The sequence below is a fragment of the Furipterus horrens genome, unplaced genomic scaffold (assembly GCF_987537825.1).
Source record: "Furipterus horrens unplaced genomic scaffold, mFurHor1.1.pri manual_scaffold_11, whole genome shotgun sequence".
Lineage (NCBI taxonomy): Eukaryota > Metazoa > Chordata > Mammalia > Chiroptera > Furipteridae > Furipterus > Furipterus horrens.
In genome coordinates, this window is record NW_028327181.1 from 54,605,892 (window position 1) to 54,632,539 (window position 26,648).

General features: G+C 48.5%; 1 protein-coding gene across 1 annotated transcript; it reads right to left on the reverse strand.

The window, feature by feature from the left end:
- Positions 1-2,542: 2,542 nt before the first annotated feature.
- POLR2A (RNA polymerase II subunit A) lies at positions 2,543-25,328 on the reverse strand. Its single transcript, XM_090290975.1, has 29 exons — positions 24,847-25,328; positions 16,573-16,705; positions 16,287-16,423; positions 16,019-16,192; positions 15,618-15,899; positions 15,108-15,269; positions 14,757-14,977; positions 14,441-14,573; positions 13,823-13,947; positions 13,513-13,723; positions 12,762-12,971; positions 12,508-12,676; positions 12,234-12,328; positions 11,886-12,089; positions 11,511-11,733; positions 10,884-11,067; positions 10,289-10,460; positions 10,091-10,196; positions 9,798-10,003; positions 7,348-7,572; positions 6,947-7,193; positions 6,549-6,649; positions 5,852-5,956; positions 5,580-5,762; positions 5,128-5,331; positions 4,747-4,933; positions 4,511-4,624; positions 4,207-4,356; positions 2,543-4,111 (listed from the first exon to the last, which is right to left on the reverse strand). The coding sequence occupies exons 1-29, from the start codon at positions 24,937-24,939 to the stop codon at positions 2,955-2,957; spliced, it is 5,913 nt and encodes a 1,970-aa protein (XP_090147101.1). The 5' UTR covers positions 24,940-25,328; the 3' UTR covers positions 2,543-2,954.
- Between the last annotated feature and the right edge of the window lie 1,320 nt (positions 25,329-26,648).

The window sequence follows — 26,648 nt, forward strand, 5'->3', positions numbered from 1 at the left end:
CTCTGGGGAAGAGAGAAGGCCATCCTATGGCAGGAGCACACGAGGTGCTAAGATTCAATTTTTTAGACTGGGTGGAAATATACAGGTGTTCTATTTTATTCTCTTTTAAAGCACAAAATTTTGTAAAGTAATAAAAAAACACAAAAGGGAACACACGAGAATATTGTAGGTAATGAACCCATACTATCTACACTCAATGTTTTTAAAAATAGTCAAACATGCCTGACTGATGTGGCTCAGGGGGCTGGGTGTCATACCGCAGGTAGAAACGTCAGATTCAACATGTACCTGGGTTGCAGGCCAGGTCCCCGGCTGGGGGCATGCGAGAGGCAGCCGGTCAATGTTTCTCTTCAACATCAGTATTTCCTTCCCTTCCCCTCTCTAAAAATAACTAAATAAAATCTTACCCCCCCCAAATATATATATATATATAGCCTAACATCACCAACTTTTCAACAGTTTTTATATTTTAAACTGATTTTATAGAAAGAAAGGAGATAGAGATTTGTTGTCCCACTTTTTTATGCATTAATTGGTTGATTCTTGTATGTGGTATGTGCCCTGACCAGGGACTGAATCTGTAACCTTGGCCCTTGACATGTTGGGACAATGTTCTAACCAACTGAACTACCCAGCCAGGGAATATACATATATATATATATATATATATATATATATATTTAGAGAGAGAGAGGGAGAGAGAGGAACCTTTTAGGAATAGTTCTTATGGAGATATATCAGTGATATGACATCCAGCAAATTTGTTCCACTTTTTTCTCCTAAAAATTATTGAATCTATTAAAGTAGTATGTGTTATAAACTGAATGTCTTCCCAAAATTCTTATGTTAAGACTTAATTCCCAATGTGATGGTGTTTGGATGCAGAGCTCTTGGGAGGTGCTTAGATTACAAGGGTAGAGCACTCACGGATGGATTTGGTGTTCTAAGAGATCCCCGAGAGCTCCCTTGCCTTCCGCTATGTGAAGGCCCAGTGTGAAGACAGACCATCTCTCTGAATCAGGCACCAAATCTGCCAGTACCTTTATCTTGGACTTCCCAGCCTTCAGAGCTTTGAGAAATGTTTGTTGTTTATAAGCCAGTCTATGCTATTGTTATAGCAGCCCAGACTCAAGACAGTATGTAAATAATCCCAGTTTTAGAGAGAGGGGAAGGGAGGGAGAGAAACATGAATGTGTGGTTGCCTCTCGTGTGCCCCTAGCTGGGACCCGGCCTGCAACCCAGGCATGTGCCCTGACTGATAATTGAACCAGTGACCTTTGGTTCACAGGCTGGTGTGGCTTAGTGGATTGAGCGCCAGCCTACGAAACAAAGGGTCACCTGTTGGATTCTCAGTCAGGGCACATGCCTGGGTTGCAGGCCAGGTCCCCAGTTGGGGGTGCGCAAGAGACACCACACATTGATGTTTCTCTCCCTCTTTCTCCCTTCCCCTCTCTAAAAATATATCAATCTTTAAAAGAAAAAGAAATAATCAGGAATTGTTTGCCAACTACCAATACCAGTTTCTTGGTAATGGAATTTGGGATTTATTTCTATAGTGCTTGGAGATCTTTTATAATAAACACATAATCTTTTTAATAAAAAGTAATTTCTTTTAAGCCCTGGCTGCTGTGGCTCAGTGGATTGAGTGTCGGCCTGCGAACCAAGTGCCGCTGGTTCTATTCCCAGTCAGGGTACATAATTAGGTTGCACTTCAGGTCCCAGTTGGGGGCGCATGAGAGGCAACCACAGTGATGTTTCTCTCCCTCTCTTTCTCCTTTCCTCTCTCTCTAAAAATAAATAAATAAAGTAATTTCTTTTAAAACAATCTAAGATCTAAAACAATTTGAGATCGAAATTAAATATAGCAAAATGGTATCTATTATCTATAATCTTGGAGGTTAATAGATCTTGGCCATATCACATTCTATTCTTTGAAATATAGTATTTTAAAGTTAAAAAATATATCTCAAGTAAACCAGAAATAACTTGCAGAGAATATAGGAAGCTGACATTTACATTAGGTGCTAATGAAAGAAATTATGCAATGGCCAGCTAAATACAGCAAATTAACTCCCCAAACCTTTTAACTTCAGCTCTGAAACATTATTACAACACCCATAATCTTCTCACGGTTGGTTCGAGAACAAAACAAAAACTGGTTAGAAGCGCCTTGAGAAACAGGTAGGAAAAATACCAGAAAACCTGCCTCCTGGTGGTAGTTTTACGGGTGGTAACTCCTGCTCCTGTATTTTATCTTCCTACACTTTTCCAAATTACGTTATAATCATTAAAATAGGTTAAAAGCTGTTATGGTCATTATGGCCTTAATGTAGGAAAAGGGCTAAATCTGTTTGACCACAAACCCAGGACTGAGCGGTGCCTGGCACATAGGTGTTTGTTCAGCGGGCCAATGTGCCATCTGCTCTCATTTGCCACCTCTCCTCAGCTTAGAGCTGCTGAAAGCCATAAATGGCACAGCAGCCCAGGCAGGAAGCGGGGCCTGCGTACTGCTGCCCACCAATTACACACTCGATGGACACACTTTTGGTCAAAATTAGTAAACTTTATTTAAATTTCAAAAAATAAAACAGAGAAAGGCAGCTTTAGCTTTGTTCTTGAAGATCAGGGGTAATGACCCAGCACGGGAACTACCCCTAAGAAGTTAAAACACCCTTTACCCCCAATCAAGCCACAGGCAAGGAGGAACCCTCAATTTGGGGACAGGGCTGGGTAGGTGGGGTAGGAAGAACCCCACAGTCAAGTGAGTGGGTTCTGAGACAGCACAAGTGGAGAACAAGACAAAAGCTCCACTGGAAACCACCAAAACTTCAACAGGGAACTCTGACACAGAAGCTATGTACAGAGGAGCCAGGCTGGGGGCCTGTGCCCCACAAACGAGGCGAGAGGACCGCCAGGCACCACCCCAGCCAGCTGCTGCTCGGCCCTGCTCAGCCTCAGTTCTCCTCATCACTGTCGTCCGGGCTGATGGCTGGGCTGGTGAGGCTATAAGTGGGGCTGGTGGGCGAGTAGCCAGGGGAGGTGGGAGAGTAGGTAGAGCCTTTGGGGGAGGTGGGTGAATAGGTGGGGCTCGTGGGTGAGTACTTGGGGGAGGTGGGGGAGTAAGTGGGGCTAGTAGGCGAGTACTTGGGGGAGGTTGGGGTGTAGACTGGAGAGGTTGGTGAATAAGTAGGAGACGTTGGTGAGTATTTCGGGGTGGTAGGCGAATAGGTAGGGCTGGTAGGAGAATACTTGGGAGAGGTGGGCGAGTATTTTGGGCTGGTAGGTGAGTACTTGGGAGAGGTTGGGGTGTACTCTGGCGAGCTGGGACTGTAGGAAGGACTGGTTGGGGTATACTTTGGTGAGGTAGGGCTGTAGCTGGGAGAGCTGGGACTGTAGCTGGGAGAGCTCGGGGTGTAGGTTGGAGACTGTGGTGTATACCGCGGACTTGAAGGAGAGTAGCTGGGTGAGGTCGGGGAGTAGCTGGGTGAAGTTGGAGAGTAGCTCGGAGAGGTTGGGCTATAGTTCGGGCTTGTTGGCGTGTAGTTGGGACTGGTAGGTGAGTAGCTGGGCGACGTTGGGCTATAGCTGGGGGACGTCGGGGTGTAATTGGGACTGGTTGGAGAATAGTTAGGGCTGGTGGGTGAGTAGCTTGGGGAAGTTGGTGAGTAGCTTGGTGAGGTGGGAGAATAGCTCGGAGACGTAGGTGAGTAGCTGGGGGAGGTGGGAGAATAGCTGGGTGATGTTGGCGAGTAACTGGGAGAGGTTGGGGAGTAGCTGGGAGAGGTTGGTGAGTAACTGGGAGAGGTTGGTGAGTAGCTGGGTGATGTGGGCGAGTAGCTTGGGGAAGTTGGAGAATAGCTGGGAGAGGTGGGAGAATAACTGGGAGATGTCGGGGAGTAGCTGGGAGATGTCGGGGAGTAGCTGGGAGAAGTTGGGGAGTAGCTGGGTGATGTGGGACTATAATTGGGACTGGTTGGAGAATAGGATGGAGAGGTGGGGGAGTAGGAGGGTGAAGTGGGCGAGTAAGAGGGACTCTGGGGCGTGTAGCCCCCAGGGGAGCGGGGCTCATAGGCAGGTGACGTTGGTGAGTAGCTGGGAGACATGGCACCACCTGTAGGGAAGAAGCCAAAAGGAGTTAAGTGACTGGCCCGGAAGGAAACATCAGGGAAGAAATGAACTTGGCACTGACGGACAGGGACAGCTCACCTGGTGAGGGGATGTATGGGCTCGAGGGGCCCGGGGAGCCTGGAGAGCCAGGTGTGGGAGACCAGGCAGGGGAATAACCGGGGCTGAAGCCGCTGGCATCCGAAGCAGCACTGGGAGAGAAGCCAGCCGCCCCTGGAGTCATTCCGCTCCCTGCAAAGTGCAAGACACTTTAAGTTAAAACCGCAGCTGGAGGCCACCCAACACCTTCCCCAGAGCCCCACAGCCTCCAGTGTTGCAGCACGGTGACTTTCCACGAGCCTTCTGGGCCCCCTAGAGGGCCATCCGCCTGCGCTGGGTCACTCACCGACACTGGGGGACCAGGCGCCGTAGGCTGGGGTTGCACCCTGGTTCCAGGGCGTCATGGCCGGAGAAATTCCTCCCATGGGACTGGGTGCTGAGCCAAAGAACATGCCGGTGGCTGCAAAAATGCACCCAGGGACATGTGAGTACCAGCAGCCGGGGACTGGCGGCCCTCCCGCCCATGGCCTGCCTCCCCTTCGGAGACACAGCCAGTTGCGTGCAGCCGAGACTCATACTCACGTCCAGCGGCACCCAAGCCGGGGATGTTGGTGGGGATCTCCATGCCGTACTTGCACTTCTCTGCATCGAGCAGGAGGTCGAAACAGCCGGTGCCGGCCGGAGCTAGCTGGCCCAGCATGATGTTCTCAGACACCCCCTTCATGGGGTCGCTCTCTCCATGTGCAGCGGCTTCCATGAGCACATCCACCTGAACCGCCAGGAGACAGGGTGGCCCCCTTAGATCCCTCCACATAGCACTCCAGCACTGGCCCCCCACCGTGACAGCTGCCCACTCAACAGGGGAAAGACCTGCACTGATGCCCACCACAAATTCACTCTGGTGGATACCCTTTTCCCCACAGCACTCCCTCCTTCCGCCCTGTCCAGGAGTTCTGCCATTACCGTTTCCTCAAAGGAGCATTTCATGAGAGGTCCCGTATCCTGGCGGTTGACTCCATGTCGCGTGATGGCCATCAAGTGGCCACGACAGGTCATGGTATCACACAAGAGAGCCAAGTGCCGGTAATTAACGTAGGAACCATCAAAGGAGATGACATGGTACAGCTCCCGCTCCAAGGCCTTCCTGACGGCTTCAATACCCAATACCTGGCATGGGGGTTGGGGGTGAAGGGTCAAGACAGAGCAGCTCTGCCCCCAGCTCCTACCATCTCAGATTTAGAGGGGCAGTCAGTGAGGCCCAGAATCAAAGTGGATGCAGGCATAGAAAACCAACCGAGGGTAATCCCATGAACGGAGAGCACAGAATGCCAACAGCTGCCAAGAGACCCAGGGAGGGGGCCTTGAGCCGGAGATCCCGGCCAGACTGCTGGGCAGTGGGGCTGTAAGGGGCTCACCGTAAAGATCTCCACAATGTCATTGGACGTGGTGCGCACAGGGTCCACGTCCTTCTCACTCAGCACCCGCATCAAGCTCACGCCGTCCGTCTCTAGAATCCACTCTTGCAGGGCCTTGAATTCCCCATCCTCTGTGATAATGATCTTCTTCTTATTGTCTGTCTGCGGCAAGTGCATGTACACCTGGAGGGGGCAGAGTTCAGGTTGGGAGGGGCAGGGTGGGAGGGAGAGGAGTGGGAGGTGGGAGGGCTGCTGGGGAGAGAACGGCTGACCTTGCTGATCTGCTCGATGCCCTGCAGGGTCATATCTGTCAGCATGTTGGACTCGATGCAGCGCAGAAAAACATCATCGTCCATCTTGTCCACCACCTCTTCTTCCTGTAACAAGAATGAGGTGAGCACTCCTGGAATCTTCCAGGCTCTTCCCAGGCTCACCCCAAACTGTAGCTTCCTCAGGGACCTAACAGTCAAGTCAAGGCCCCAAACTCTACCCTCTTCAGTTTCCAGTGAGATTATCTATTGTCCAACAGTTCAATGGTAGGTTCTGAGCTTTTGCTATGAAAGCACCAGCCACCCACACCTGCTTTAGCAGCCATACTACAATGGAGTCACCAGTCAAACACTTTATCACACCACTCTACCCAGGACACAGCAATTTCTCCTGTCCACCCTGCCCCCCACTCCACCCCTGCCCTCACATGTGACCCTCAGGGGAGGAGACAGCCAACGGCAGGGCTGTGCAGACGAGCCCACTTCAGCGCTACCTGCTCTATGTGGCTGATACTTAAAGATTTCAAAGATTTTGCTGCTACGAGTTTTTTCAATCACTGCTACCCACAATTACCCATTCCTACATTAGGTGGTGTAACTGGCACCTCAATGTTGCTTTCATTTTAACTTCTTCGGTCATGAACAAGATTTAATGGTTTCCTATGCCTGACACAGCAAATTCCTCATGGGCCCCATTTACCTCTTGCATCTTGTTTTCATCACTGTTCATGATGCGAATACGGAGCACCAGCTTTTCTGCATTATCATCATTAAAGATGCAATTCAAATCATCGCCAAAACCTGGTGGGAGGAACCATGAGAAAGATCTCATCTACAGCACTTGCTTCTCATGGTCCCAGTTCATCTGCCGCTCCCCCCTCCCCCCGCCCCCACAGCACCCTTTTGGACAGAGGGAGGGGCAGCACTGAGAAATAAAAGGGAAGGCAGAGGGAAACTGGAGAAGAGGTGCCTTGGGGAGCAGAACCAGTGAATGAAAGGTGGTGACGGCAGGTGGCTTGTTGGAGACTATAGAGTGCCGTGACATGACAGAGAGATACCGGCAAAACTCCAGAGCAGGGCCGGCCCTCCCAGCCTTACCAGCATTGATCTTTTCAGCAATCTGCTCCATGGTCAGCTTCCGGTCAGTCATGTGCTTCCGGTCCAGCTCCACGCGCAGAAGCCAGGGGGAGATCCGGGCCACATCAAAGTCAGGCATCTCGTAGTAGACATTCACCCATTCCTGATCCTCTGCCACCACCGTGCTCTGGGGGTTGGGGTCGTAGTAGATGGCTGTGTTGGCAGTCACCTTCCTCAACGTTGTATGTTCCAGACGGCACAGAATGTCCTGGGGAAAAAAGGGACTCCTAACAAAGGCATTTGGGTAGCCCTAAAGGCCTCTTCACATCCTCCTGTAGAGGGGATCCCAAACTTTTTATTCAAGGAACAAGTGTCCCCCTCCTTTTCCTCCTGCCTGGAAGCCCACCCACCCCAAGCCCTACCTTGGCTCTCTCAGCATCTCGAGCAGACTGGCCCAGCAGGAAGACCGTAAGCGAGGGGGTCTTTGGCTTCTTGGAAATGTTGATGAGCTCCTTAAGTCGGGGCACACCCAGAGTCACATTCTTGGCTGAGACACCAGCATAGTGGAAGGTGTTCAAGGTCATCTGGGTTGCAGGCTCTCCAAGGGACTGTGCAGCCAGAGCCCCCACCATCTCCCCAGGATGGGCCTGTGGAGTAAGGAAAGCCAGCATCAGAAAAAGCCTGTGTCTCCTGGTGAATGATGTGATGCAGTCAGGGCTGGGACTATCTTGTCCTCTTAAAGGATATGGGACAGAGGCATCTGGAAAACGCAGTGACTTAAATTTAAAAAACCAACCTTATTTGATCATCCCCTTCTCTCAATGTTTCAATTTACACACATAATTTCTGCACCCTGCCACCTAAACCCCAAATTTCTAAAAGTACACTAAGTATTCATTTGGTAATAGTCGTCTAAATGGGAAGCTCCCCAGCACATTATTTTAATTGACATATAATCACTTAGCATAAAATATAACCCTTTAATTAGAATTACACAGTAAAAAGCCTTTACAGACTGGCTTCTTTCACTTAGTCATATGTACTTAAGGTTCATCGTTGTCTTTTTGACAATATTATCCCATGATAATAAGCCCCTTATACTTATTATCATGGGATAATATTCCCTTGTATGGATATACTAGTTTGATTGATCCAGTCATCAACGGAAAAACATTTACATTGTTTCTACAGCTTTGGCTATTATAAATAATGCTGCCATAAACATTTGTACGCAGATTTGTGTGTGGACATATGCTTTCAATTCTCTTGGGTACAGTCCCAGGAGTGGAACTGCTGGGCCACGTGGTAACTCCATGTTTAAACTTCCGAGGAGCTGCCATGTCTCTTGCCAGCAGCGCATGAGAGTCCCCGCTCCTCCAGGTCCTGGCCCACACTTGTCTCCTTATATTTCATTTGAGCCATTCTATTGGACATGAAATGGTATCTCACTGTGATTTTGATTGGCATTTCCCTGGTGGCTAATGACAGCATCTTTTCATGTGTTTACTGGTCACTTACGTACCTCCTTTGAAGAAAACATCTATTTAAATCTTTGATGGCCCTTCGGTCAGATATATGATTTGCACATATTCCCCTTTTCATATTGTCTTTTTACTTTCTTGATGGTGTTCTCTGAATCACTTAAGTTTTTAATTTTGATGAATTCCAATATATATTTGTTATTGTTGTTGCTCATGCTTTTGGTGCTGTATCTAACAGTCCATTGCCAACCTAAGGGCATGAAGATTTACTCCAGTGTTTTCTTCTAAGGGTTTTATAGTTTCAGATCTTATATTTATATCTTTTATATATTTTGAGACAAATTTTGTATATGGTGTGAGGTAAGGGTTCGACTTCATTCTTTTGCATATGGGTACCCAGTTGTTACAGCACTACTTGTCGAAAAGACTATTCTTTCCCCCATTTAATTGACTTGGCACCCTTGTCAAAAATCAGGTGACCATAAACATGAAGGGTTTAGATGGAGACACTCAATTCTCTTCAATTGATCTGTATGTATCTTTATGTCAGTAGCACGCTATGATGATTACTGTTGCTCTTTATAAATTTTGAAATCAGGAAATATGAGTCCTCCAACTTTGTTCTTTTTAAAAATTGTTTTGCCTATAAAGAGTCCCTTACAGTTCTGTATTAATTAGAGGACCAGCTTATAAATTTCTGCAAAAAGGAAACTGGAAATTGAGAGGAATTGTACTGAATCTGTAGATCATTTGGGGGATTATTGCCATGTAACAATATCGAGTTTTCTAATCCATGAATACGAAGTGTCTTTCCACTTATGTAAGTCTTCTTTAATTAATTTCTTTCAACCATGTTTTATAGCATTTCCTAATGCATTTTAATTAATAAAAACAGGATTTAGAGAAATGAATTCAGAAGCATGCCTATAATTATAATGCCTCTCTCCTTCAATTACCCAGTAAAATCCTTAAAGATGTGATAATATACTCTATTTAATCTATAAGCCTCTTTTCTGCTTACTGTAATTCCCTACCTCTAATTAAGAATTCTACACACAAGCTTTTCAAGAAAATAAAGAATACTTTCATTTCATATCCCAGCCATGCCACTTATTTCCTGTACGACCATTGTACAAACATAGTCATGCTCTCCCCAAGGCTGTTTTTTTCTCTGCAACACGGGACTAACAACTCTCACCTACCAGGGTCATCTTAAGATGACTAAGGAACAAAGGCATAAAGCTTCCAACACAGGACTTCATACACAGCAGACTCTCCGTGAATGAGAGCTATTATTAGATGATTGTGGGCAGGGGTGGGCTGTTCTCAGAGCCCAGAGAAGCCAATAGGTCAAAGGAGAAAAAGCAGCCTGAAGTGATGACAATACTCACAATGGCTTGGTTGAACTTGGACTCAATCTCTCCAAGTAGCCAGTCAAAGGCCTCTCCACTGAGCCGAAATTCCTCAGCCATGCGACGGGAGCACAGTGTGGATCGAAGGTGGATGTTGAAGAGCAGCGTGGCGTTCTCCTGAGCCTGCCGACTCAGTGGGTCATCCCCATTCACAATCACCAGCTTCTTGCTCAATTCCTTGACTCCTGGGTGGCAAATGAGGGGCAAGGAATTTGTAGACCACAGCCCAGCAGACTCTTGACCCCTATTCTTGCCTCAAAGCAGGTACTCACCCTCTACCACCTTGATGGGGTGCAGGTCGGAGGGAAGTCGAGGGTTGATGTGGAAGATTTTCTGAGCGTTCCAAATCATGCGCAGTAGGTTACAGGGGAGGACAACCTGAGGCGGGAGGTAAGGGAGGAAGGATCAAAAGCTGGGGACAGCCACACAGGGGGCACTTCTGTAGCCCAGCCCTTTCTGCTCAGACGCACCTTGCTGTCCCCAGTTGGGAAGATGACCCTGAGCACCTCCCGATCCTCACGCATCCTTTCAAATTCTCGCTCCAGCTCATTCTGAATATGTGCGTTGCTCAGCACATCCTTCACCAGATCCTCCTGCAGAGTGCGCCTCAGGGCCCTCTCATTGGTATAATCAAAGCGGAACCTGCGAGGGACAGAGCACAGAGTCTAGGACCAGGTGGGCTCTGGGGCCTGATTCCCGCAAAGGAGCACCATGAGGCCCCCAAAGGTGCATATTCCACAGGAACAGGGCTTTGGAGACAAGACTCTTGAGCAGAAAAATATAAGATTTAGGCCCAGGGACCGCCAGTGGGACCCGGGCCTGTGCCAGCCCCTCTAAGCTTGCTTTGTACCATCACCAGAAACAAAGCGGTGACAGGTCTCAACCCTGCCCTCCACCCACCCTCCTCCACAGCGCAGCTGCTATCAGAGCAGTGGGAAAGGGCTGTAAATGGTAAGGTCCACTGCAAGACGCATTCCAGTTGACCTCTGTGTGTGTGAGAAGGGGAATCCCAGACCTCTGGCCTGAGCCACAGGAGTGAGAACCACCCGCCTGCCACCTCCTCACTTCTTCTCAAAAGCCTTGTTGGAAGGCTTAAGGGTAGCCAGGTTCTGGAACTCCACGCTCTCGCCTGCCAGGCCGTCCTCGCCATAGCGCAGCTGCACCACCTGGTTGATGGAGTTCCGCACAGTGGCGTCGTACTTCACCATCACTGACTCCATGGACTTGATCAGCCGCCGTTGGATATATCCTGGGGGAGGCAATCAACTATGGCACCCAAAGCAAGAGGAGGATGACAAAGCCCAAAGAGCGCTGCGGAGCCCTAAGCGACCTGACCCTCAGAAGAGCCAGCTAGAAAGCCCCTCATCCCTGAGGTCTCCCACTAAAAGCCACGTTCACCACCAGATGAAATCAGGGCCCAGCAGAGTCCCCTAGGAACCAGCCACCATGTGACAGGTCAGAAGCAGAGATCCCAAGACTCCATCCCTCATCCTGAAATGCTATACAGCAATCAGACAAAGGCATGTGCCCAACCCTTGAGTTTTAGTCTCTATTCTTTCCATAAAGATCAAAATTACATCTCTGGGAACAGAAGACTTTAGCCCAAGAAACCCCACTCCCTGCCCCAGGGGCTTCTCTGCCTGTAGGACTCTGTGGCCCCAGCCCAAGGAGCCTTTCGTCTTAAGGCCTCACCCGTCTCAGCAGTCTTGACAGCTGTGTCGATGAGCCCTTCACGCCCCCCCATGGCATGAAAAAAGAACTCAGTGGGTGTGAGGCCGGCCAGGTAGGAGTTCTCCACAAAGCCACGGCTCTCAGGCCCGTAATCATCCTTGATGAAGTGCGGGAGAGTCCGGTGCTTGAACCCAAATGGGATCCGCTTGCCTTCCACGTTCTGCTGCCCGACGACAGCGATGACCTGGGAACAGGTAAGGTGGGCATAGCTGCCTAGGCCTTAAGAATGAATTCCCAGTATTGCTCCCCAACAGCCCCACCACTAGCAACACACACCTTCCCTCCTCCTCCCAACCTTCAGTGTGGCCCCATATCTGGAAAGACAAGGCTTCCCACCTGGGAGATGTTGATCTTGGAACCTTTAGCTCCCGATACGACCATAGACTTAAAGTTGTTGTATTCAGATAGAGATTTCTGGGCAGAGGAGCCAGTCTTGTCTCGGGCATCATTGAGAATGCGGTTCACTTGGTTCTCAAATGTCTGCCGCAGAGTGTTCCCTGGGGTGGGCTCCAGCTCATTGTTATGGGCCTTCTCGATGACCTGGGTGCAAAGGAGGAGGCACAGTTCTCAGTGAAACATCAATCCCCATTTTTACTCCCCTTCTTTCTAACCCTGACACCCTCTTTGCTCTTGTTAATTAAGTTCAAAGTCCATAAAAGAATCTCTGCCAGCCTTCCCTCTCACCTCTATTACATCCTGCTTGGCCTTCTTAATAGTGTTCTGAATGTCCTGGTAAGTCTTAGAATCAGCAATAGAGTCCCCAATGCCAATGGTATGACCTAGAAATAAGGAGAAGCATCAGCAACACCTTCTTTGGACTCCCAAAAAACAGAAGAGTCACCGTCAAGAGAGTAAATGGAAGAACACCAAATCTAAGGAGGAAAGAGGGAGAGATCAAAGAACAGGAAAACAGTGGGAGAGGATTCATACAGAGGGCCTGGTAGAGCCCTATACTCACCCTCGATGAGGAGCCAGTTGTTAATGACAGTCTGAATGTTGGAATAGAAGAGGCGAGTGATGTCATGACCCATCTCTAGGTAAGAGATGTGGACCAGGGAGCCAGCTGATGTGCCCAAAGACTTCTTACACAGGATGCCCATGATCAGCTCCCCATTCTCCACCACCACCTGCAGACAAAGCACCCGCTCAAGGCCCCTGCCGAGGCTCCCACATCCAAGTCTTGCCCCCACACATCCAGAAGGCAGGCCCTACTTTAGTGTCCCCAGGAGAGATGTGCTTATAAGGGCCACTGTCCTCATCGTCAGGATGGGTGCTGTGGGTGCGGATACAGTTGATGTGGCCTGGGATGATGAGGGAGAAGATCTGTTTGCCTGTCCACAGAGGCCGGGGCTTCAGGATGGCTGGCTGTGGGACCTTCCCGTCCCACGTGGACAGGAACATCAGGAGGTTCATCACTTCACCCTGTGAGACCAAGAGGAAGAAGGACGGTGACTCAGATGCGCCGGCCTCGACGCTGGGGAATGTCAGGGGAGACCAACCTTCCCCGGGGCGGGGGCAGCGATGCGGATTTTGGAGGCAAAGAGAGGCCAAGAAAAATATTTTCCAAAATCTTAATTAAAAAGTTCATTGTCCTAATGACTTTTTAAAAACAGTAAGTACGTTATAGTACATTATTTATAATAATTAGGAAATAAGTGGATGTAGAAAAGTAGATAAATAGAATTTCAACACGGTCACTTATTTTTCCTGACCTTTTCTTCCCGGACAATACCTCCAGTCACATGACATTTTAAGGAATTAAATGTGGAGCTAAAGTCATATAACTTTTTTGGCCTCTAATCTTTTCTAACCTCCTTTCCTTCCACCTCACAGGGAAGTCTGTCTCACAGGTCAGTACAGAGCCAGTCGGGGCAAAAGTCACAGCCCTTCCTCCCTAACCCTGCCTCCCCGCCCTGTGGCCCCTTCTGCCTGCCAAGCCAGGTGTCCGCTCAGGACCACACACCCGCTCCAGGAAGACGTCTCTCTTAGTGAATTTGCGCACTGCAGTGAGGGTGTCCTGCACAATGCCCATGACAGGGCGATTGCTCTGGGGAGTGACAATCATGCGTGGCACCATGGCAAGCTCCTGGATTTCAGCCCGTGTCTCGAGAGACTGTGGCAGGTGCAAGTTCATCTCATCCCCATCAAAGTCAGCATTGTATGGGGTTGTCACACTGCAGTGAAAGAGAGAAGTCAGAGCTGGGCAGATGCCTGCAGTGAAAGCTCAGGGAACGGCCCAGCCCCAGTCTGCCTCCCTCAGCCAGGGGACTGACCTAAGGTTCAAGCGAAAAGTAGACCAGGGGAGGATGCGGACCCGATGTCCCATCATGGACATTTTATGCAGAGTTGGCTGCCGGTTGAAGATAACAATGTCCCCATCACACATGTGCCGTTCCACCTAGGGAGGTAAAGTGGAAAAGTCTCAGTGAAGGGGTATGCTAAGAATGAAAGGACAGTGGACCTAAAATGTTTCACAGATGGAAACATATGACACTGTGGTATGATCTCACTTGAAATAGTTATTGACCACCCTCTCTGGGCCAGACCCTGGAGCAGATACAAGGTTATCAGACATGACTAAGAAAAGTACTCACCAACCTCAAGGTTCTCAGTCTGGGGAGAAAAATCAAGAGATTCTAAACAAGAAGCCTCTGCTCTGCTCCTCCCTGAATCCCTCTTCTCGGCAATCTATGTCCCTCATGCTGCCCTTGGGTTTATGTGATCCCCACCCGGCTGACAGCCACAAGCTATCCTAGGGCAGCAGTTTCTTGAAAAGAGACAATGAGCCTAGATCCTAATGAACGGGACAGGCTCAGCCGGCCCACTCCAGCCGGCCCCCATTCTAGACAGCTTCCTGCTCAGGTAAGAGAGGCCCTGGACTGTTAACGTGCCTTATAACCAGTCTGTAGGTGAAGGTCACTGGGCTTGGGATGAAAGCGCAGGTCAATGCGATCGCCACTGTCTCGGATGATGTACTTGGCCCCCGGGTACTGGCTGTTTCCCCTGCGCACTAGTTCCTGAAGTCTAGGAAGCAAAGAGATGAAATAAACAAAACACTTCCCCAAAAGCCATTATCGGCACCCGACATCCCAAAGCCCCAAGTGGAAGTCCAGCTTCTAAACTTCAACGCTCCCTTCTGTTCACGCCAAGCCCATTCCCCTCACGTCTCTCCCGCAACTTCAGACAGGACTTGTGAATTGAGCACACCTGTCAATGTTGAAGGGGGTAACAATCTCTGCAAAGGTCATGTTGGCGGCAATGGAGCGAGGCACGCCAACCTGGTCAATGGAGAGGTTGGGGTCGGGAGTGATGACAGTGCGGGCCGAGAAGTCCACTCGCTTGCCCATCAGGTTTCCGCGCACCCTGCCTTCCTTGCCCTTTAGCCGCTGCTTTAAGGACTTCAAGGGACGCCCAGACTTCTGCATGGCCTGTGAACACACAGGGCAGGGGGCACCCCAGCGGTCAGCACCGGCCACTCCTCCGGAGCTCGGAGGACTCACGTTGGCCCCCACCTCTGTCCCCACCCCTTTTCATCCCATGCATGGGGTGCTGACTCACGCGAGGCAAGCCAGGCAGCTCATTGTCCACCATGGTGGCCACATGGAACTGGAGGAGCTTCACGTCCTCTGCAATAACATGGGCTGCCGCACCATTCTGCTCATTGCGCCGAAGCTGATTGTTGATCTTCACGATGTCAGCCAGTTTGTGAGTCAGATCATCCTGAAGCAGGAAGTGAGTGTGGTCACAATCCAGCTACCACTGAGCACTCAGCATGCACATGCCAACACACAGCACCTCTGTCGTCCTCAGACCACCCAGGGAGGCACGTCTGGACTCTCATTTCAGATACAGAAGCATCTTCATCAACTTTAACCACCTTAGGGCCCTCATTAAAGGTCATACAGCTGGTAAGTGGCAGGGTGTTTCAGACCCAGATGATCTGTCTGTCACCCATGCACGCTGCACTGCACTGCTGCCTCCTGCACACCTCCTGCCCCCACCCACAGGGCACCCTCCCCTCAGACCCCTAGCCATTCAGCTGAGAGGCAGAGCCCAGAAGCCACTGACCTGGTTGCGGGCAGAACCCTGCATCACAACAGCAGGCCGCACAGACAGGGGAGGAACAGGCAGCACTGTGACGATCATCCACTCGGGTCGGGCATAGCGTGGCTCCATGCCCAGCACAAAACACTCCTCATCTGAGATGCGTTTGAAGATCTCATGCACTCTCTCAGGACTCAGCAGGATCTTCTTCTCCTGAGAGTCCTCGTTGACATGCTTCCACTCTGCATACAGCTCCAGGCCTGAGCGCCGGATCCTGGGCTGGTACCGCCCACAGCCACCATGGCCCTTCCAGGAGATCAAGGGGCCTTTAGAACCCAGAGATCAGGCCACCTCCCCCACAGCAGGCCAGCCCCTAGGACTACCTCCTGGCTCCTCCCTCCCAACAGGCTGCCAGTCCCAGCTACCTTTTCTTTGGTCAAATCCTCATCGCCTTCAGGCTGTTCCACACCAAACTTGTTGTCCATCTCCTCCCCGCCCTCGCAGATGTTTTTGCCCTTGCAGAGGTCATAGACATGGGTGAGCCGCTTCTTGGGCTGCCCCTTGGACTTGGCCAAAATGTCCTTGATCTTTGGGTTGTTCTGGAGATAGAGAATGGCAGGGTCAGTGAGGCATGCTCCTCTGCACCCCGACCATGTAACCCCACCCCCGGACCAGGGCCCATCCCCCACTCACCGAGTCCACAAGCAATTTGGAACAGAAGAAGCAGACACAGCGCAAAACTTTCATCGTCTTCACCAGGAAGCCCACGTGAAACACAGGTTTGGCCAGCTCAATGTGGCCGAAGTGGCCAGGACACTCTGTCATGCTTCCTGTGGGAACACATACCTAACGTTTTCCTCCCAGCTCTCTCCTCAGAGACCAGATCTCCAGGTGTCCGCCCTCCCGGCTGGTCTTCTTTAAGGGCTGCAGCCTCTCTCCTTCCCGTCATGATTCCACACCAGCTGCCCCCAACACTCACCTGCGCATGTTTGGCAGCGGCCACTCCGCTCAATCACCCCCTGTCTCGGATCCATAAGGCCCCCAAGCTTGGGGCGACCTCCCTCAGTTGTCTCAGGGTATTTGATACCACCTTCTGTCACAGACATTCGCTTCTGTAAGAAAAAAAGAAAAAGGCCAATAACGACTACATAGGATTCCTAGTTTTCAGTGTTCACATACCAAGGTTCAAAGAACCACAAACTATTTATAGGAAATTAACCAGGTTTAGCCTGGGAGGAGGGCACTGGCGTGTGTGTGTGTGTGTACCTCCGGAAATACAAAAGTTGCATGTCACAAGTCAAAAGCCTGTCCTGGTCACTGTCTGAGCTGAGGGGAGCTGGTCTGACCACGTAGTTGCCTACCTCTAGGACACCAGACATCTCTCTGGGTTGAATTCTAGGTCACTAACATACACGAGATATAACAGCAAAATAAAAGTTGTTTCAAGGGGGGAGGCACGGGTGTCCTGCCTCAAGACATGCCTTGCCAACTCTGAGAAGGTAGGTACTCTTTGCCCCCATCTTCGTAACCTCCTCCTTCTCAAGGGCCTGGCCAGCTTGAAACTCTCCATGTTCAGAGGGAGATTTGATGCTAAGACAGGAGAGCCAGGAGCTAGAGTGAAGACTGGTGAAAATTACTTGGAGCAGAAGTAAACCCAGGCACCTCACAGGATGAAGGCAGAGGCAACGGCCGGAGCTCTGGGAAAGGCGGAGCCAGGACTCACTGGCCCCACTTCAGTGAGAAGGGGTGAGATGGAAGAAGGTACTAGCTGAAGAAGAAATTTCTGCCCTGGGCTAGAGGGTGGTGGAGGAAACCTTTAGCTTTCATATGCTGACAACCAAGGACTTTAAAATTAGCTAGGCTTTCTGATCCACTAAATTCCCAGAAGGAAGAACTTAGAAGAATTTGATAAAAGCTTCAATCTGAGTGCCAACTTCATGCCAGGCACCAAACATTGTTTAATGTACCTCATTTCTCTAATCCTAACCACAAACCTAGGAAAGAATCCTGTTTCTTTACCACCTGAGGCTGCGAAGTGACTTGCTCAAGGAGCCAGCAGAAGTCAAACCCAACCCTCTATGGTCCCAAACACATGTTCATCCCACTCCACAATGCTGTAGCAAAAATGATTAACCTCTAGGACACATCTTTTTGGTGCCAAGCGGAGTGCTACCTGATTCATTCTTATCTTCATAACTAACATAAAATTTGCATCACTGTCTCCATTTTATAGATTATAAAACTGAGAGGCCCAAGATCATGCAAGTAGAAAGTGTTAGAGCCAGGATGTGCCTGTGCATTCTTTCCTCTGCAGCAGGCTGGAGAAACAGGTGGGTGAGTTCAGATCTGCAAACTGCAGTGATTATTTACCAAGTGCTTATACACAGCTAGCTCCCTAAGTATTCCACCTCGTTCTGCTACCACCACGTCTGCATGACGACTCCAGATGAGCTCCACTCTGCCAAACCCAACAGACCCGTCTCAGTCCTGGCCTGTTGGCCGGTGAGATTCTACAGATGGCCCACTCCTCCTTGATCCTCACTCTTTCTTCCTATTCCTCTGGCTGCTGCTTCGTAATCTGGTTCCCAGGCTCCTTCAGCACCGCTGCTCCCCAAGGTTTTGGTTCATCCACACTTCTCATAGCACCCTATATGCTATCCCATGATTTTCACTATATACTGATGACACCCACATTTCTACCTCCAGGTATCACCTTTCTTCTGGACTTTGGAGTAACATGAAACCATCTACTGAACTCTCTGCAAGTATCCTATTGATAAATCAAAGCCAACATGTCTAAAACCGAATCCCCGTCTCCACAAAAATCTCTCCTTTTCCTTTAGTCCCCATCTAAAATGGTGGCACTCAAGGCCAAAAATAATACTTACCCCTTCTTACCCTCAGGCATGAAACAGTAGAAAGAGCATAGGTTGAGGACAGAGACCCCTGTTTTCGAATTCTGTCTCTGTCACTCATGAACTATGTAAACATTAAGGACTTAATTAGTCTGCTTAAACCCAGGATATGTAACTGTCCAGTCATTCTCCAAGTACTGGTCACCTGTACCTCCTAAATATTGCCCCTCTTGTCCATCCCTACTACCACTGCCTTGGGTCAGGCCTTTCCTTTGTGGTCTACATAGAGCATTCCACAGGTCACCAACCCGTCTCTCTCCAATCCGTCCATACAATTGGGGTGCTCCCTCTAGAATGGAAATCTAACCTCCATACTCTCTGGTCCTCAGAATAACGTCTGCGTTCAGCAGGACAGTTCACAAAAAGGGTTTCACGACATTTTCACCTTCCTTTCTTTGTCCACATCATTAACAGAGTCCCTTGTGGTTCCCCTATCACCTAGCTATGAGCTGCACCCCCCTGGGTCTTTGTATATGCTATTACATATGCTTGGAATGCCCTTCCCCACAAGACAAACTGTTATTTAAAGACTCAGCTTGGGTATTATTTCTTCAAAGCCTTTCCACAGCCTACTCAAGACTACCTGGCACCCCTCCTCTGTGCTTCTCAAGCATCTCATATGCAATAAAGTCATCCATTGGGGTCTGTTCCCCACAGATTTTAAGCATCTCTCCGGCAGGCAGCGTTTCTCTATCATTCTGGATCCTATGGCTCCCAATAAATGTTTGGTAAGCTGAACTGCTTAGGACCCTCCACAGCAGGGAAGTGCCCTCAAAGAAAACTTGGAAAAAAGAGAGAAGGTTGTCTCCTGGCAGACAAACCAGTAATCTGCTCGTAATGGATCTGACTGGCCACTGCTGAGTAGAAACCAGAATGGGTTACAGACGCTGGGCTAAAGAGGTTCTGAGCACCCACGATGCTCATCAAGATGACCTGATGAATCTCAGGGAGACAGGTCTGGTGGGTGACCGAATTCACAAAGCTGGAACCTCATCAGCTGCACTGTGTCTTGTGAGAAACAGAAAAAAGTGGAAGCAGGCCTGAGCCTGGCTGCCAGAAGAGTTACTAGAAAAGGGCCTATGGAAAATCCCACTCAAAACTTTTCACCTCCCTCTGCTCCAACTTTATGCTCACCAAGCCCACCACCTTCTAAGGACTAATTCTGCTTCCAGGCATTGAGACTGGGCCAGGGGCTGTCCAGGAATGTTCTGGACTATCCCTCTACTGTCAATAAGCAAATTGTCATTTTGGATTATAAGCAAACTGCTTTAGCCCCCAACCCTTCATCCAAACACTAGGTCTCACAACCCACATGATACAGGGCAGACTCCTGAGGAGTGGCTGGGCCCAGGTGCCTCTGAGGTCACAGAACACAAGGTATGCCAAGGATTGTCAGTAAAAAAAAACTCATTCTCTTTCCTCTGCCTTTAAAGTACATAAGTTCCTTACAAGTTGGCTTCAAAGCATTCTTACAGCTTATTTGGTACCTCCACACCCCATTTATGCTCCAACTGCAATAGACTTCTCAAAATTCCTTTTCTTCACATGCCACCTACTTTCCAGTAAACTCCTTTTCACTCTTCAAAACCCAATTCAAATGTCAGCTCTTCAGAGTCTTCTCTATCTCTTCCTGGCCTTATCCACACCCTAGCAAGGTCCCCAGCCCAACTGTAATTACTTGTTTACACATCTCTCCCACTGGATTGTAATCCTCAAAGGGAAGAATCATATTTCATTTATCCTGATATCCTCAGCACCGAGCACAGTAACTAGCACATGGTAAGGGTTCAGTAAATATTTGTTGCATGCATAGGAAATCTCGCATTAGATTATAAATAATTTGAAAACAAGGATAATTTTTTGATTCACCAGTGTAGCCTACACTACCTGAAAGAGTCTATTACTGTCTTAAATCCTTCTTGGAATAAGTTGGGGTATAAATAAATCATGCTTTCCCCGGAAGATAGTTGCTTTTTATGAATAGGAGTCACCCTTCAAATGCAATCAAGCACCCATTTCCTCTGACTTTGTACACACTTTGCATAAAACCCTAGCACCAAACTGCCTTGTTTCCTTCCCCCTTACTAGGCAACACCCAAACACATCTTTTAACAGCAAAGACAATAGCTCGCTCTTGCAGCCAACTCTCAGAGCCCTCAGTACCTCAATACACACACCCCACCTCAAGATTTATGAAAAATATTCTGTGCTTAAATACTATCAATTCCGTAAGAGGGCCCTTACCCATCCATCCTCCTACTCAACATGGAAATGTTATTGCTTCAAAATACAGGAGCACTATATAAACTGCAAGCTATGATCCCTGTAAGTTTTGTGAACAGCCTTTCACATGTTTTTTAAAAGTATAAATAAGCCCTGGTTGACGTGGCTCGAGCTTGAATGCCAGCCTGTGGAACCAAAGGGTCGCTGGTTCAATTCCCAGTCAGGACACATGCCTGGGTTGCAGGCCAGGTCCCTGGCTGGGGGCACATAAAAGGCAACCATACATTGATTTTTCTCTCCCTCTCTTTAAAAAAACAAAACAAAAAAACCCACTTTTTTTAAAAAGCAAAATAAAAGTAAAAATATGTTCCCACTTTTGCATACTGTTTAATAACCTTTTCATTTATCCAGATTCCTAAACTTTTATCAGTTCACGGTACCCTCAGTGATCTAGATCCAAACAACTTAAATATTTATGTCCTACCAACTTAATAGCCATTTGCAAAAATACACATAAATTCATAAATTGAGAGAAACATTTTTAACATATTAAAGTATTTTATTTCCCAAATAACCACAACTACGTACTTATGACACCTGCTGGGCACTGCACAACACCTCAAATCCTGGAATCAGATTGGATAGCACCACCCTTATTTCTTGCTCTACAATGATTTTGCCCAGAACTTGGCAACTGTTAAAAACCAAGTTTCACAAAGATATGACATCATCAGAGGGGATTTGGTGCCATCTAATGTTGAAAAGGAACTACCTGGACCTAGTAAGTTAGTTCCCAGAGCTTGCTTCTGCCCTTCCTAGAAGTTCAGTTTGGGATTTAACCTACTGGGAAGGTCATGTTCTATTTTAAGAATAGACCCTGTGTTATTCAATAGGATTCCTATTAGTAAGTTAACATTTAGGCAATTAATCTTTTCAAACAATGTCATTTTCAAACAATATTACAATAAAATACTTCTACATGTATCTTTGTGTACTGTTCCAATTATTTCATTCACTCATTATTTCACACTTTTTAATTACATGCCTATTACGTGCCAGGTACTACTCAAGATGCTGAGAAAGTGAATACAAAGTCTCTTATGAAATTTACATTCTACTAAGGTAGCAAAAAACAGAAAAACAAATCCTCTCAGACAGTGACAAGCTATGAAGTAAATAAGTCAAGACTAGGGATTAGAGAATGCAGGATGCCATTTAAATAGGGTGGTCAGGGAAGAGCTCCCTTTTTATATCTGAGCAGAGAATCTACTGATGTAAAAAAACAGACCTGAGGAAGTCTGGGCAATGTTGTTCTGAGCATCAGGAACAATGTATAATGAAGTCCTTGAGAGAGTAATGAGCTTGTAGTGTTGAAACTACAAGCAGATCAATGTGGTTAAAAAAGAGCAAAGAGCAGATTGGTAATGAGATGGTGAAGTGCTTAGGCAGGAGCCAAATACAGGACCTCATAGGTCACAGTAAGGGATTTGGATCCTTCAAGAGGATTCCATGAAGGAAAAACATGAAGAAAAGCTCTCTCTAGCTACTCTGCAAATTGTAGAAAGTACAAGTGGGGCTAGGGTTACTGCAATACTCTATGGGAAAGATGATGTTGGGGTGGACCGCGGTGGTCGAGATAGTTATAAATGGCTGAATTTCAGACATATTTGAAAGGCCAAACTGACAAACTGCCAGATAGACTGAGTGGAGGTTGTAAGAAACAGAAGAATCAAAGATGGCATTTGGGTTTTGGCCCTGAGCAACTGGATGAATAGCGGAGCCATTGCTTGTTTGCTGAAGGCAAGACTGAGGAAGGAGTATGTTCAAGGGGAGAAATTATGAGTTTCTTGAAGATGAATATGCACATTAAACTACTCATTAAACTGTCAGTCCTCCAAAAAGGTTGTATCGATTTATCCTCCTACCGATAATGTATAAGCACGCCAAAATCCTATATTTTAAAAAATATTTAATTTTTTTAGAGAGGGCAAAGTAGGAAGAGGGAAACATCAATGTGCAAGAGATGTTGATTAGCTGTCCCTCGCACACCCACAACTGGGGACCTGGTCCGCAACCCAGGCATGTGCCCTGACAAGGAATCAAACCTGCGACCCCTGGGTTCGCAGGCCAGTGCTCAATCCACTGAGCCACACCTGCCAGGGCTACATTCCAATATATATTTTTGTACTTTTATTTTTAGAGAAAAGAAGGGAAGGTGATGGGGGGGGGTATTGATTTGTTGTCCCACTTATTCACGCATTCATTGGCTGATTCTCACATGTGCCCTGACCGGAATCAAACGTAGAACCTTGGTGTATGGGGATAACACTTTAACCACCTGAACTACCCAGCCAGGGCCTATATCCCAATATTTTTGCCATCGGGGGGAATATTTTATTTTTAATTTGCATTGTTTTTATTAGTAAACTGATTATTTTATTTTTTAATCCTCACCTGAGGATATGTTTATTGATTTGAGAGACAGAGATATTGTTGATTGCTTCCCATACGCACCCTGACTGGGGAAAGAACCTAGAACCTAGTTATGTGCCCTGACCAAGAATCAAACCCCCAACCTTTTGGTGTATTCGACAATGCTCCAGCCAAGTGAATCACCCCGCCACGGCAGTAAACTGAATGTTTTTATTAGCCATTTGGACTACTTTTGTGAACTGCCTGTTTATATCTTTTACCTATTTGTCTAGTAGATGGATGTGTGCCTTCCTTACTGATTAAGTGTTCCTTGTACATTAAGAAGTCTAATCTTGTTTGTCACATTGTGAATGTTTTTTGTTTTTTTAGCTATTCATGGTGTCTGTGATAGAGAAGTGGCTCTTATTTTTACACAGGCATGCATTACTATTAAGGGTTTCTATCCCTGGTATCGGCCCCCAAAAGCCTTCTGTATTTTTTGAGTGCTTTATAGTTTCATTTTTAGATTTAAGCCTAAACTCCATCTGGAATTTATTCTGTGGCATGGTGTAAATTCAGGAGGTTATAATTCCAGGCACAAATTTCACAGAGCTGAGCCTTCTCCAGCAAAATTGCCTCCATCCACCAACAGAGCCACTAAACTCCATTCTCTCCAGCCAGCTGGCTCCCTCCAGTTCACCCCCAAAAAGGAGTCCAAGTCACCAACAGCTTTCCCCTAGAACTATCTTCCTCCCTGGTCTCTCCTGCTTCTACACCTAGAGCACCGACCAACTGGGTCTTCATAGGGCAACAAAAGTAGTAGTTTTTAAATGTAAAATTGATGTCACTCTTCTACTTATAATTTTCCAATGGCTTCCTACTGAAATAAACTTAAATCCAGATCGTTAGGTTTTTGTTTTTAAACAATATCCCACCTGGCCTGCCCCACCTCATCCTTCTCCAGCCCATTTGGATAACACTCTACTTCTCAACCACTGAATCCCAGCCACACTGGCCTTCAGCCCCTGGGACACACCAAACTCATTCGTTCCTCAGGCCTAGATGACAGGGCTGCTTCTCGTCCGTCATCCATCTCTGACAGGCCTTCCCAGACCCTGACACCACCTCATCTAAACTAGCTTCACCTAATTTGCTTTCCATCGCATTAGTTTTTCTTTATTCAGGGCACTTGCCAATGATTAAATTATCTTGCTCGTTCATTTATTTGTATGTTTTTTGTGCGTCTCCTGTGCCCCTTCCCACAAAAAGTACTCTAAAAGGCAGGTTCCTTGTCCTTGTTCACAACTCTGATTTCCAGCACTTGTGTCTATCACATAACAGGTGTTCAATTAATATTTATAGACAGAGGAGAGAAAAAATATGGGGGTCGGCTTCTTATCTAAACTTGCGAACGGTCCCTATAATTCGTCTGACTCCGTTTAAGTCGGTATCACTGTGGTGTGATGGCAGGCACTCTTCTGTCCCTTTTTCTCTCCCTCCAGCCTCACCTGCGGCCATGGTCACAACCCTAGAAAAATAACTCCGGGAAGCCGCGAGGCTGGACCCTGCATTGCCTTGGCGGTGCTAACCCATCCCCCTGCCTGTCCCCAAAGGCAGCGAGAGGCACCAAGTTTCCGCAGCCAACGTCAAAACCCCGCGCGCTGCGCTAGAGGGAGGAAGAGAGCGAGAGCAGAGCCGCTTACCAGTTCATCCGGACTGAGAATTCCGAACTGCACTCTCTTGATGGTGCGCAGCGGACATGCGCTGTCCCCGGAGGGGGGGCCACCCCCGTGCATCGCGGAGGCAGGCGCCCTGCGCAGGCGCAAACCTCAGTACAAAAAGCCTGCGCCGCCTCCGCCTAAGTGCTCAGACCCCGTCGGGGCGGCCACCGGGAAGGACCTTCCCTAAGTTGGGAGGAAGAGGCCGGAGGAAGGAAAGGTGGGGGAGGGAAGGAGGTGGGGAAATTAAAAAAGGAGCGAAAGGAATTTTCCTCCCCCTTTCCGGAGATTTTTCGTCTCTCAAAAAATAAAAAATAAAAGAGGAGGGGGAAGGAAAAGGTTGGGGGGGAGAGAAGAAAAAGGGTAACGAATAAATAATTAACCGGGCTCCTGAACGGCAGAGGTTACGGCAGTTTGTCTCTCCCCCTTCCGGGAGCCACCTTCTTCTCCAACCGTCCCGGCCGCGCTCTCGGCGCTTCTGAGAAGCGAACTGACCGAATGACGCCTTTTATAGATTCGCCCCTGCGTCTCCGCCCCTTCCTTTCCCGCCCTCCTTTGCGCTACGGGGTTGCCTGCGCCGGCCTGCACGGGACGCGCGCTCCTGTCGTTGCTCCTCCCTTCCCGACTCTCCTGTTGAGCGACGTTTTGAAGAGACGGAGGGGAGGGGAGATTTATCCCGCCACCTCCCCAAGCTGCCCACTCCCGCACTGAGGTTTAAGGTTTGGAGGACCGAGGGTTAATATAGGCTGCTTTTATTCTAGCTTGGAGTGTGTTTTCATCTTCAACAAAAGTTTGTTATTACTACTCTCCCCCCATTCTGGAAAATGGTCTGTTCTGAGACTCGGTAATTAAGAAGGCGGGGCGAATCGGGTCTCCCCCAGTGGGTTCCCGCAGGGGGCAGTGCTGCATATTCATGAATATGCAGGAGTCACACTGAATATGCATGATGAACCAAGATGGCGAGGCCGATTACTTGTCCGGAAGTAGATATTTGTCGAGAGGCTTCCTGGGACGTGTGGGCAGCTCCTGGCCTCTAATGTATCCCAGTACGGAACTCTGGTCCGGATCCGCGGCCTGAGCCGCTCAAAGAGACCTCAGCTTACAGGCCTGCTCCGGAAGGAGGCTGGCAGCTGTGTGGGAGAGAGATCACGGGACCGTGACAATCCAGGAAAAGCAGATTATCCATGGGGCGGTACACAGGCCCTGGGGGATTCAGTGTCAGGGTCAAGGCATCTGAACTTCAGGGAATCCTCCTCCTTCTAGAATATTTCAGAAAAAAGAAGCGGTGTGTGTGTGTGTGTGTGTGTGTGTGTGTGTTTGCACTATCCTTCCAACGCAGAAAGGAACAAACTGCAGAGCCACGTTCAGAGTGATCCTTGTTTGACGTCAATGTCACGTCACCACCCCAAGTTGTGGGGGGAGGCACAGCCACCAGGAAGGAAAACCTCACTCAGAGAGAAAAGGAAGACTCCCTTCCCCCAGCGCAGCAGCTTTCCCTGTCTGTTTGCCTGAAATCCCCAAACATTCCAGCCCCAATGCTTTTCTCCCTGCTGCTGAGGGAAAGATCTTCCCATGGCTCGTGGCCTGCCTGCCTCGGCCCCCTTTTATCTGCTTCTCAGACCTTGCCCTTTAGTTATGCCCTGATCCTCTAGCCCCAGCCTAGATTCCACATCTCTTGGTCCCCAGGCTTGTTTCAGGTCTTCCAGGCAGTCCCCTTATACCAAGTCCCCAAGTTACCCTTGACTCCAAGGGATATCCCTCTCCCGCACCGGTTCTTTTCAAATCAC